The sequence below is a fragment of the Hyperolius riggenbachi genome, chromosome 6 (assembly GCF_040937935.1).
Source record: "Hyperolius riggenbachi isolate aHypRig1 chromosome 6, aHypRig1.pri, whole genome shotgun sequence".
NCBI classification, from domain to species: Eukaryota; Metazoa; Chordata; class Amphibia; order Anura; family Hyperoliidae; genus Hyperolius; species Hyperolius riggenbachi.
In genome coordinates, this window is record NC_090651.1 from 163,726,431 (window position 1) to 163,739,568 (window position 13,138).

At 41.7% G+C, this 13,138-nt stretch overlaps 1 protein-coding gene across 1 annotated transcript in view; it reads left to right on the forward strand.

Annotated features, from left to right (window-relative positions):
• The window catches only part of PLA2G4A (phospholipase A2 group IVA), a 220,567-nt gene extending 218,100 nt beyond the window's left edge, over window positions 1–2,467 (forward strand). The window contains exon 18 of the mRNA XM_068240163.1: window positions 2,250–2,467. Coding sequence (XP_068096264.1) covers window positions 2,250–2,372 — 123 coding nt within the window. The 3' untranslated portion in view covers window positions 2,373–2,467. The remainder of the gene's footprint in view (window positions 1–2,249) is intronic.
• Window positions 2,468–13,138: the final 10,671 nt, after the last annotated feature.

Here is a 13,138-nt window from a genome sequence, read left to right on the forward strand (position 1 = left end):
CTATACCTATACAACATGTCTCTGAAGAAGTGACCTTTTGTGGTCACAAATCATGCATCAGGCTGCGTTCAATGGCATTGCTATGATGTACTCTATTGTTGTTGTTTTTTTACTGCCTATCCATGTGGAATTTTTATGTGCTAAATATTATTTTAGTCAGAACAGTATGCATTGTAAAGTGTCTATTTATTCTCAGCATGGGCGATCTCGGCACAGGATATTTTGGCTCGGGGTGAAGCTGAAAAATGGCTCACGCTACTCCTGCACAAACTCCAGGCCTGCACTGATTACTATTCCCCTTCCTAGTTGTAGCAACTCGGCGGGGACATGTAATTCAGGAATCGCCGATTGCCAGCGGCTGAATTATTTTTTATATTTTTTTACTAATTTGTGCACTGACCAAATCAGACACACAGCGATGGCACTGACACGATTGGTGCAGCACTGCACTAAAATCAACTGGTTCCATTGTAAACCTTCTCTTTTTGATGTTCTTTCAATACTAATGTTTTTGTATAAAGGGGGCGTGAGAATGATGTAATTTACTCTTGCTGTATAATGAGTGTAGGTAAGACAGCTCTTCCTCCTGCCGTCTATAGAGTTCCCTAAATGAAGAAAATATGGTTGAAGACTTAGATATGTCAAGTCAAAATAAAGCTGAGAACCATTTCTAGTGTAGGAATTCTAAAAGCCTAACAATATAAATACTGGACGCTCACAAGCACAGGTCACCTGAAAAACAACACCACACTAAGCATATGGCCATACAAGCCCATCTCCACTCAGGGCCTCTGGTCCTACCCTGTGAAGTTGCACCCGACAGATAGGGGAACCAACTTTATACCATAGGTGGCAAACAAAGGATTAGTAGTACTGTAGACGACTCAAATTGTAAAAATACTCAAATCAGATTTAGAAATAATTGATTACATAACAAGTGACTAATTATCAGGTATCGAGCATTAACGTTCTGAAACTACTGTGATTTTGTTGTTGTTGTTGCATTACTAAATCTGGCTATTGTAGCTACGTGTAGGTAAATAGAATGATGTTTTTTATTTTTTTTTCTGGGTTATTGTAATACTCTTTGTAAACCTGTTTGCATTTGACATTTGATTGTACATGGAAGCTATTCTCTGTATGAGTATCACTGCATTATACCATGATTACTTTAGTATAAACTATCAACATTTTGCAGAGGTGTTGTGCATTGCTAAGTACCTACCACCCCCAGTTGGGAATGTACATTATTCATATTACTGGATACACTTATAAAGTGAAAATTCAATCATGGGTGTACATGGGCAGAAAGTTTTGCTGTTGACTTAAAGGGACACTTAAGTCAAACAAAAAAAATGAGTTTTACTCACCTATGGCTTCCAATAGCCCCCTTCAGCTGTCCGGTGCCCTCGCTGTCTCCCTCCGATCCTCCTGGCCCCGCCAGTAGCCACTTCCTGTTTCGGTGACAGGAGCTGACAGGTTGGGGACGCGAGTGATTCTTCGCGTTCCCAGACATATTAGCTCCCTCTATGCTGCTATATGATATATGCTATAGCAGCATAGATGGCGCTATTGTGACCAGGAACACGAAGAATCACTCACGTCCCCAGCCTGTCAGCTCCTGTCACCGAAACAGGAAGTGACTGCCGGTGGGGCCAGGAGGATCGGAGGGAGATGGCGAGGGCACCGGACAGCTGCAGCGGGCTATTGGAAGCCCCAGGTGAGTAAAACTCATTTTTTTTGTTTGACTTAAGTGTCCCTTTAACAACAGACTAGGGACTTTCAACAGTCATTGGCCACTTTGTGTGAGATGAACACTGGCCATGAAGAACAACATGCTGCTGCTTAGCTCTGCAATGCCTTTCCATTTAAATTAACAGGAGAAATGTGTTGCAATTAGAATGCAAATTAAAATGTGAGGGGAAAGATGCATGCCTGGGTCTTCCTCCAGGCTGATTGCTCTCTCTCAGTCCTCCTGTGCCATCTGAATCCTCAGCAATTTGCCCCAGAAAGTCCTCCAGTTGGAAAGGGGCACGTGCCTGGGCGGGCTGCGCATGTGCAGTACTCCCCTAGACAAAAGGACTTTCTGGGGTGAATTGCAGAGGATCCAAACAGTGCAGCAGGACGGGGAGGGAGCTAGAGGATGCCCCAGGTATGTATCATTTTTTCTCTCCAGACCATCTCAGGTTCCCTTTAAGCCATTTGTTATTTCAAGATGTGTTAGTCATTTAGATTTCTTTCTTTTCCAGGTAATAAAGGATGCAATTCATGAAAGCATTGAGTACAGGAGGCAGCATCCGTCCCGCTGTTCAGTGTCGCTCAGTAACGTCGAAGCCAGGAGATTCTTTAATAAAAGCAAACCACAAAACTAAAACAACTCTTAGAGGAAATTGACTGAAATGCTGAAGAATATATTTTCGTTTGTAATACATTTGTATATCCAAGTAAATGGTTATTATATAACAAACGCCTACCTATTTGTATTCCTTATTTTTATACTGAAATTTTATTGTTAAGTCTATATGACTGATGAGTATTGAAGATGAAATGGGATGGATTCTGATTTTCTATACAATACTGTATTCTTACATATTCTTTCATGCTGGTCTGGAATATGTGTAGAAAACGTGCAGAATTTTGCAGGGGTTACAGTTTTTTTTGTTTCCTTTCATCTACATAATACAATGATATTTTCTACCTTTGTCTTTGTCTTTAAGTCGTAATTAACAACCTGCATTTTCTTCTGGGTGTTTTTAAATTGCATATATTTAGTCTTTTTTGGGTTTGTGGGGGTTTAGTAGGAAAACAGCGTAACATGAAGATTTCCAGTTTCCCTTTACAGTATAGAGTAAGACCGTATGGGCCCGATCCAATTTACTTTTCACCTACTGTATATTTTCTCCTCAGTAATATTTTCATGTTTTAAATAAAATGGATTTTATGCCACCAGCAAGTAAGAAAATACTCAAAATAATTTTTGACAGTATGTTTCACCTGCTTTTTGGTACTTTTTCAATTGCAGAGTGCTACAAAGTTATTTTAAATGGAAGACGAAAAATGATCACTTAGGACAAAACTTAGTAGATAAAGTGAATTGAATAAGGGTCTGTATGTAATACAGACTTCAGATCAATGTCAAGCAACTGATTGTGATCCACTCTCTATATGTCTCTGTGCTTTGGCCAACTTTGCCTGGCAATTCCATTGGTCTGTATATTCCATGCCAATAGCGAATTTCCCACACATGCTGGACATGTCCTCTATATGGGCTTGGCCCATCTGCTCCATTAGTACAAACATACACACACACACATACATACAAGCATACATGTCTATAGAGATTTTCCTAGTTTATGTTGTATTGTATCAGACTGTTATGGACCTGTACCACTGCAATTTAGAAACCTAACATGGCAATCCTCCGTGCTCACATTTCTCACAAATGACACACTATTCTTCTTGTGTCCATTTCTCAAGGCATATGTACATACCACAAACTGTGTAGTGAACAAAATCCTGTTTCCTGTTATTACCGTTACAAGTATAATATGTAAAAAGGAATTCTACTGGAATTTCACATTTAAAATTACCCTATAACCATGATAAATTTAATGTTATACTTGTAGTATAATGATAGCGGACTTCAGTGCCTGGCCTAGCTAGTGTTGAGGAATGGTTATTTTGATACACAACTTCCCGTGGGGCCACATGTGTATGTAAATGTTTTGCACCATCCAGACCCCTGGCAGGACTCTAACAGGGCTCCGCAAGAAGCTAAGGGGTGCTTTGTTGTTTATTTTACATGTATAGCATTGCCACCAGGCATCAGGATAATAAAAGGCTGGTATTGGTTACATGGCTGTGACTGTGGCTGCTGATTACAATTTTAGTTACAGCTTTTATGATCAGCGGTTACTGTGTTGGGAGAAGATAAGGGGAGAGTAAAGGTATCTTTTAAATCTGATATTTAGAAATTTGGCAAATTCTGGAGATTAAAACTAATTTTAGACTTGGGTTTAAATCATTTACTTTAAGTAGATCATGCAACCGAAGCAGCTTGACTATTGTTACTAGATATATAGGGTCTGATAGTGTGAAACACTAGTCAGAGAGCAAGCTGCAAGTCTATTTTTGTTCTCCTTTAAAAAGGTGCTGCTTCCTGTATGAACAGTAATGAGAAGAAAGACAAAAGGTAGAGAGAGCGCACACTGTGATATGAGTCAAGTTGTGGGCTAGCCCAATAGGAGAGGTCTTACCTGATTGTGGAGGCTGGGGAAACCCTTATGGGTTTTCCAGCTGTTAGCCATTGTGTCTGTATTTTGCCGGGGACTTGGTTTGCGATGGATTCCAAAAGGTCCTTGCAAGTGCAGGCGGATGTTTTAGAGAATGCGGTCAGTTGGTACGAGCTAGGATCCCCGGCTATGCGTGGAGAAAGAGTGAGCTTACAGAACAAATTGGGGTTAGCTGTGTTTAAAATATGTATTGCGGTGCATTTCCCAGGGTAGAAAGCCCTGCTTTATCAAATGTAGAGCTATGCTTGATAAAACATAGTGAGCTCCTCTGAGGAACAGTTAAAGAGAAGACTACAGTATATACAGTGGAGGAAATAATTATTTGACCCCTCACTGATTTTGTAAGTTTGTCCAATGACAAAGAAATGAAAAGTCTCAGAACAGTATCATTTCAATGGTAGGTTTATTTTAACAGTGGCAGATAGCACATCAAAAGGAAAATCGAAAAAATAACCTTAAATAAAAGATAGCAACTGATTTGCATTTCATTGAGTGAAATAAGTTTTTGAACCCCTACCAACCATTAAGAGTTCTGGCTCCCACAGAGTGGTTAGACACTTCTACTCAATTAGTCACCCTCATTAAGGACACCTGTCTTAAAGGGATACTGTAGGGGGGTCAGGGGAAAATGAGTTGAACTTACCCGGGGCTTCTAACGGTCCCCCGCAGACATCCTGTGTTGGCGCAGCCACTCACCGATGCTCCGGCCCCGCCTCCGGTTCACTTCTGGAATTTCAGACTTTAAAGTCTGAAAACCACTGCGCCTGCGTTGCCGTGTCCTCGATCCCGCTGATGTCATCAAGAGCGCACAGCGCAGGCCCAGTATGGTCTGTGTCTGCGCAGTACACTCCTGGTGACATCAGCGGGAGCGAGGACACGGGCGTGCAGGCGCAGTGGTTTTCTGACTTTAAAGTCAGAAATTCCAGAAGTGAACTGGAGGCGGGGCCGGAGCATCGGTGAGTGGCTGCGCCAACACAGGATGTCTGCGGGGGACCATTAGAAGCCCCGGGTAAGTTCAGCTCATTTTCCCCCGACCCCCCTACAGTATCCCTTTAACTAGTCACCTGTATGAAAGACACCTGTCCACAGAATCAATCAATCAAGCAGACTCCAAACTCTCCAACATGGGAAAGACCAAAGAGCTGTCCAAGGATGTCAGAGACAAAATTGTAGACCTGCGCAAGGCTGGAATGGGCTACAAAACCATTAGCAAGAAGCTGGGAGAGAAGGTGACAACTCTTGGTGCGATTGTTCAAAAATGGAAGGAGCACAAAATGACCATCAATCGACCTCGCTCTGGGGCTCCACGCAAGATCTCACCTCGTGGGGTGTCAATGGTTCTGAGAAAGGTGAAAAAGCATCCTAGAACTACACGGGAGGAGTTAGTGAATGACCTCAAATTAGCAGGGACCACAGTCACCAAGAAAACCATTGGAAACACATTACACCGCAATGGATTAAAATCCTGCAGGGCTCGCAAGGTCCCCCTGCTCAAGAAGGCACATGTGCAGGCCCGTCTGAAGTTTGCCAATGAACACCTGAATGATTCTGTGAGTGACTGGGAGAAGGTGCTGTGGTCTGATGAGACCAAAATAGAGCTCTTTGGCATTAACTCAACTCGCTGTGTTTGGAGGAAGAAAAATGCTGCCTATGACCCCCAAAACACCGTCCCCACCGTCAAGCATGGGGGTGGAAACATTTTGCTTTGGGGGTGTTTTTCTGCTAAGGGCACAGGACAACTTAATCGCATTAACGGGAAAATGGACGGAGCCATGTATCGTAAAATCCTGAACGACAACCTCCTTCCCTCTGCCAGGAAACTGAAAATGGGTCGTGGATGGGTGTTCCAGCATGACAATGACCCAAAACATACAGCAAAGGCAACAAAGGAGTGGCTCAAGAAGAAGCACATTAAGGTCATGGAGTGGCCTAGTCAGTCTCCGGACCTTAATCCAATAGAAAACCTATGGAGGGAGCTCAAGCTCAGAGTTGCACAGAGACAGCCTCGAAACCTTAGGGATTTAGAGATGATTTTCAAAGAGGAGTGGACCAACATTCCTCCTAAAATGTGTGCAAACTTGGTCATCAATTACAAGAAACGTTTGACCTCTGTGCTTGCAAACAAGGGTTTTTCCACTAAGTATTAAGTCTTTTATTGTTAGAGGGTTCAAAAACTTATTTTACTCAATGAAATGCAAATCAGTTGCTATCTTTTATTTAAGGTTATTTTTTCGATTTTCCTTTTGATGTGCTATCTGCCACTGTTAAAATAAACCTACCATTGAAATGATACTGTTCTAAAACTTTTCATTTCTTTGTCATTGGACAAACTTACAAAATCAGTGAGGGGTCAAATAATTATTTCCTCCACTGTATACTCTGTAACTGCTGTGGAAGATGTCTGCACTACATAAAGAGATGGCCCAAACTGTTAGCCGGTGGACAGTTGGTGGAAAACTTAAGCTGTTCACTGTTTGCATTTAACGCAGTTTTTTTTGTTAAAAATTTGCGTTTGCATTTGTTACATTAAAGTCACTGGCCGCAGTTCATAGCAAAGCCCCGTAAATGCTTTACAGATTATGTTAAAGTACCTTTGTCATGAAAATCTTACAATTTAAAATACGGTACATGTTAACATATACAAATAAGAAGTACGTTCCTTCCGGAGTTACCATAAATGAGCTATAAATTACTTTTCTCCTATGTTGCTGTCACTTACCTAGCATAGCTAGAGCTGCGGCATGTGTGTGGCGGCGATCTCAAGCTCATTAGAGGATATTGGCGTGGGACATTTCCGAGGATATTGGCATATGAACTTTTGAAAGTACAGATAAGTATTTGTTTAATTTTGTATAATATAGGAATTTTCTTGTGTTTTTATTTAATTTAACCCTTTGTGGAAATGCGTAAGGGTACTACATACCCCTATAATCATTTCTCCTGGAGGGGCTAGTATTTGGGGATCCCCTTTTTACAGGGGACTCCCAGATGCCACCATGAAACCCTTTCCAAGGTGTTGTTGGCCCCCACCTCCTCCTGGGGCACCGGATGGTCCATGGATGGTACCTTTTTTATTGAAAACCTCAATAAGCCATTTTATTTACTGGCTGACATAAGAAAAAAAACGGTAAATTACATTTCAGAAAAAAAGCATTCTGTTACATATTTATTTTTTTACACATTGTTGTTACAATTATAAGGAACATTATAGTTTAAAAGTAACAAATGCTTTGCTTCACTGTTAAATTTGTAGTCACATGGCCCTCTCCACTACTACTCCTCCATGGCACCGAGACCTCTAGGCAAGGTACAGCAGTACAGGAGATACCATACTGCTCTGTGGTGGCTCATCTCATAAGCTTTAAAAAAGTACAGTGGTTTGCAAAAGTATTTGGCCCCTTTGAAGTTTTCCACATTTTGTCATATTACTGCCACAAACTTGAATCAATTTTATTGGAATTCCATGTAAAAGACCAATACAAGGTGGTGTACACGTGAAAAGTGGAGCAAAATCATACAATCCAAACCTTTAAATAAAAAAAAAACCTGTGTGCGTACTTATTCAACCCCCTGAGTCAATATTTTTTAGAACCACCTTTGGCTGCAATTACAGCTGCCAGTCTTTAAGGGTATGTCTCTACCAGCTTTGCACATCTAGAGACTGAAATCCTTGCCCATTCTTCTTTGCAAAACAGCTCCAGCTCAGTCAGATTAGCTGGACAGCGTTTGTGATCAGCAGTTTGTTAGATCTTGCCAAAGATTCTCGATTGGATTTAGATCTGGACTTTGACTGGGCAATTTCTAACACATGGATATGTTTTGATTTAAACCATTCCATTGTTGCCCTTGCTTTATGTTTAGGGTCATTGTCCTGCTGGAAGGTGAACCTCCGCCCCAGTCTCAAGTCTTTTGCAGTCTCCAAGAGGTTTTCTTCCAAGATTGCCCTGTATTTGGCTCCATCCCTCTTCCCATCAACTCTGACCAGCTTCCCTGTCCCTACTAAAGAGAAGCACCAACAGAGCATGATGCTGCCACCACCATATTTGACAGTGGGGATGGTGTGTTCAGAGTGATGTGCAATGTTAGTTTTCGCCACACAGCGTTTTGCATTTTGGACAAAAAGTTCAATTTTGGTCTCCTCTAACTAGAGCACCTTCTTCCACATGTTTGCTGTGTCCCCCACATGGCTTGTGGCAAACTGCAAACGGGACTTCTTATGCTTTTCTGTTAACAATGGCTTTCTTCTTGCCACTCTTCCATAAAGGCTAACTTTGTGCAGTGCACGACTAATAGTTGTCCTATGGACAGATTCCCCAACCTGAGCTGTAGATCTCTGCAGCTCGTCCAGTCACAATGGGCCTCTTAACTGCATTTCTGATCAGCGCTTTCCCTGTTCGGCCTGTGAGTTTAGGTGGATGGCCTTGTCTTGGTAGGTTTACAGCTGCTTTAAATTTCTCAATAACTTTATCCCTGACCTGTCTGGTGTGTTCTTTGGACTTCATGAAGTTGTTGCTCCCAATATTCTCTTAGACAACCTCTGAGGCCGTCACAGAGCAGCTGTATTTATACTGACAGATTATACACAGGTGCACTCTATTTGGTCATTAGCACTCATCAGGCAATGTCTATGGGCATCTGACTGCACGTAGACCAAAGGGACTGAATAATTACGCACACCCCACTTTGCAGTTATTTTTTTAAATGTTTAGAATCATGTATGATTTTCGTTCCACTTGCTGCCTCTGCAACCTCTATTACTACGCCACTGCTCTAGATGTACAAAGCTGGTAGAGACATACCCTAAAAGACTGGCAGCTGTAATTGCAGCAAAAGGTGGTTCTACAAATGATTTGACTCAGTGGGCTGAATAATTATGCACACCCCACTTTGCAGTTATTTTTTTTAAATGTTTGGAATCATGTATGATTTTCGTTCCACTTGCTACCTCTGCAACCTCTATTGCTACACCACTGCTCTAGATGTACAAAGCTGGTAGAAACATACCCTAAAAGACTGGCAGCTGTAATTGCAGCAAAAGGTGGTTCTACAAATGATTTGACTCAGGGGGCTGAATAATTATGCACACCCCACTTTGCAGTTATTTTTTTTAAATGTTTGGAATCATGTATGATTTTTGTTCCACTTCTCACGTGTACACCATTTTGTATTGGTCCTTCACGTAGAATTCCAATAAAATTGATTGAAAAAACGACTTAACGACCGCCTAACGCCGATAGGCGTCGGCAGGTCGAAGTGGTGTTACCATGGAAACGTCCGTTCCATGTCAGTTCACGGAGGGTGTCTCCAATCGCGGCTCGCAGGCTAAATGTAAACACATCATACGGCGCTGCTGCGCAGCAGCGCCGTAAAGGAGATCGGCGATCTCCGCCGTTTACATCATACAGCGCTGCTGCGCAGCAGCGCCGTAAAGGAGATCGGCGATCCCCGGCCTCTGATTTGCCGGGGATTGCCGGCATCTGATAGGCTGAAGCCTATCCTAGACGGCGAAGGACGGATATCCGCCCTGCGCAGCCCATAGCCTGCGGGAGAGGCAGGTAAGGGCAGAGAGGGCGGAAATCGCTGTGGAGGGGGGATTTGAGGAGCCCCCCCGCTAAGCAGAAATAGCCGGCGGCGATCAGACCCCCCCAGCAGGACATCCCCCTAGTGGGGAAAAAAGGGGGGAAGTCTGGTCGCCCTGGCTCAATCCTGATCGGTGCTGCGGGCTGGAGAGCCCACGCAGCACCGATCATAGGAAAATCACCTGGTCCTTAAGTGGTTAGTGTCTGTGGCAGTAATGTGACAAAATGTGGAAAACTTCAAGGGGGCCGAATACTTTTGCAAACCACTGTATTTCGTACCACTGCAACTGCAAAGTATAACTGTGACATTGGGCATTTTCAAACTTGTTTTGTTTTAGTAAGTTGCCTAAATTGCTTTTCAGTTACTGTAGTGTCTTCATGCAATAAAAAGTTATTGGAGTTGAGTTTTAAATGCTAAAGCATTGTTGTAATCATGGAAATAAGTAACCTTTATCAAGGCAATGTACAGTCCTCTATGAAAAAATATATTTGTTTTATACTGTATTATCTAATCCTGTATTTTAAATTCTTTTTCCATAAATGCAGACTACATGTAATAAAAATGTTATTGCATGAATTTACTGTTGTTATCAAATACTTTACAAAAATGCATTGCACTTCATTGTGTATAAAATCTATAGGGGTTTTGATTAAAGAAAGGACTGGTGAGGGAACAATTACTTGGCATTAAGATTGAAAGCTGCACTGAGTGACCGTAGGTATTCATACAAACACAAACGTTTTTTCTGATTTGGTTTAATTTTTGCTCTGAAACATTAAACACAGCAAAAAAAAAAGAGGGACCAGAAAACATGAAGACTGATATTATGTCAGTGAAAGGAATGTTTATACTTCACTAAAGCTAATTGATAAGATTAACAGTTGAAGGACATATAAGATTGGCCATAATTTATCAAGCATATCTCCTGTCTTTTACAAAAGATTCTAAATTGTTTTTGCCTGTCATCATCTTGGTGATACATCATTTAGAATGTACTAAGTAATTTAAATAATGTAATCCTTAAATTAAGGATGCAATTCTTAAACTAAGGCTTGGTACCTAAAGTTAAAGATTAAATCGTTAAAGGGAATCCCGAGATGAGAGTGATATGGAGGCTGACATATTTAATTCCTTTTAAACCATACTAGTTGCCTGGCAGTTCATCTGAATCCCGTGTCTCTTAATACTTTTAGCCACAGAACCGGAACACGCATGCAGCAGATCAGGTGCTCTGACTCAGCTGATTCAGGTTTTACTGGATTAGCCATATACTTCCAGGGTGTGACTCAGGCCCTACTTATGCTAGAAGATCAACAGGGCTGCCAGGCAACTGGCACTGTGTACTAGGAAATAAATACGGTGGCAGCCTTCATATCCCTCTCACCTCAGGTATCCTTTATGTTAGTGATTGTATCCTTAACCAAAGGATAGAATTTTATGAAAAGCCAATTCACAGAGAGGGATGCAAATGGTAACTACCCTTAAGTGTTTGAGGAATTATCACCTGACCTCAATTGTCCTTGAAGGAAACATCAGGCAATTTGCAAGAAAAATCAGATCTACTTACATAGGGTTTCCTCCTGCCCCTGGAAGCCTATGTGTCCCTCACCGCAGCTACTAATCTGCAGATCTAAGGCAGCGCTGTACTGGGGGCACCCGTTGGACACTGCTGTCCCCTCCAGAGGTGGGGAAGTGATCGGCTGTCATAGGCTGAAGCCTATGACAGCCGATCACGCTGATTGGCTGGCGCAGGGAGGGGGAATACAAAAATATTTAAAAAGATTGGGAAATTTAATACAAAATAACAAATATTTGTGGGAAAATAAACAAACATCTGGGGGGGTGATCAAACCCCACCAACAGAAAGCTCTGTTGGTGGGGAGAGAAGGGGGGGGGGATCACTTGTGGGCTGAGTTGTGTGGTCCTGCAGCGAGACTTTAAAGCTGCAGTGGCCCAATTTCAGAAAAATGGCCTGGTCCTTAGGGGGGTTTAACACTGCTGTCCTCAAGTGGTTAAAGTTTTCTGGTAAGTTCTCACTTGCCTTATTTATCACTAGCATGATTTTGGTGAACTGTGGCCATTGTCTTGTATGTAGACTGTTTTGTATATATCTAAATATTGAATGAGGTGGAACCAGTTGGATACTTTTTTATCTGTTCTTTAATAAATCTTATCAATTAGCTCCTGAGTAAAGTAGAGGTTTGAGTATTAACCTTTCCAGTAGCTTCAAAACCATTTACAGTCATAGAAAAAAAAGTTTGGGATCCCCTCTTGAATTAACCTTTCCAGTAGCTTCAAAACCATTTACAGTCATAGAAAAAAAAGTTTGGGATCCCCTCTTGAGTTTTTTTGGTAGTGTTATTGGTTGAGCTTTCAAAGTAGCAAACCTTCTTTTTACTTATGTCAAGCTGTATAGCAACAGTATTTTTGCAGTGAAATGACATTTATTGGGTTAACCGAGAATACTATCCAATAAGCATCATACAATTAGACAGGTGCATACATTTGGGCACCTCAACTGAAATATGAAATCAATAGTTAGTTGAACCTCCTTTTGCAAATATAACAGCCTCTAGGTACCTCCAATAGCTTTTGATAAGTGTCTGCAGCTTGTTTCTTTCTTTTTTTTTTTTTAAACTTAGCGTACCCACTGTACAGTATCCAAAAGAAATGTTAGCTTCATTGCAGCACTCCCATCATTGGGTAAAGTTTGCATCATTGTTCGAGTTCCTTTTTTCTTTTTGATAATTCTTCTATACAAAGCGTTTATAATAAATAGAAAACGATAAGAAAACCAGACCAAATGCATACAGATACAGTAAGTGGTATAGCTACTCCCCAATCAGTTTATGTAATATGCTTTCCGAACTTCACCTAAGTTTTTCCCCCCTTGGCCCATACGCCATTCCATTTCCCACCCGGGTTCTCCCCATACTTGTCCACAAATCGACTCGGCACTACAGATGACCCGAACCTCCGATTTTAGGTTCGCGAACCTTACGCGAAAGTTCGGTTCGCGCGAACTTTCGCAAACCATAATAGACTTCAATGGGGAGAGGAACTTTGAAAACTAGAAACACTTATGCTGGCCACAAAAGTGATGGAAAAGATGTTTCAAGGGGTCTAACACCTGGAGGGGTGCAGGGTGGAGTGGGATAGACGCCAAAAGTCCCAGGGAAAAATCTGGATTGGACGCAAAGCAGCGTTTTAAGTGCAGAAATCACATTGAATGCTAAATTGCAGGCCTAAAGTGCTTTAAAACATCT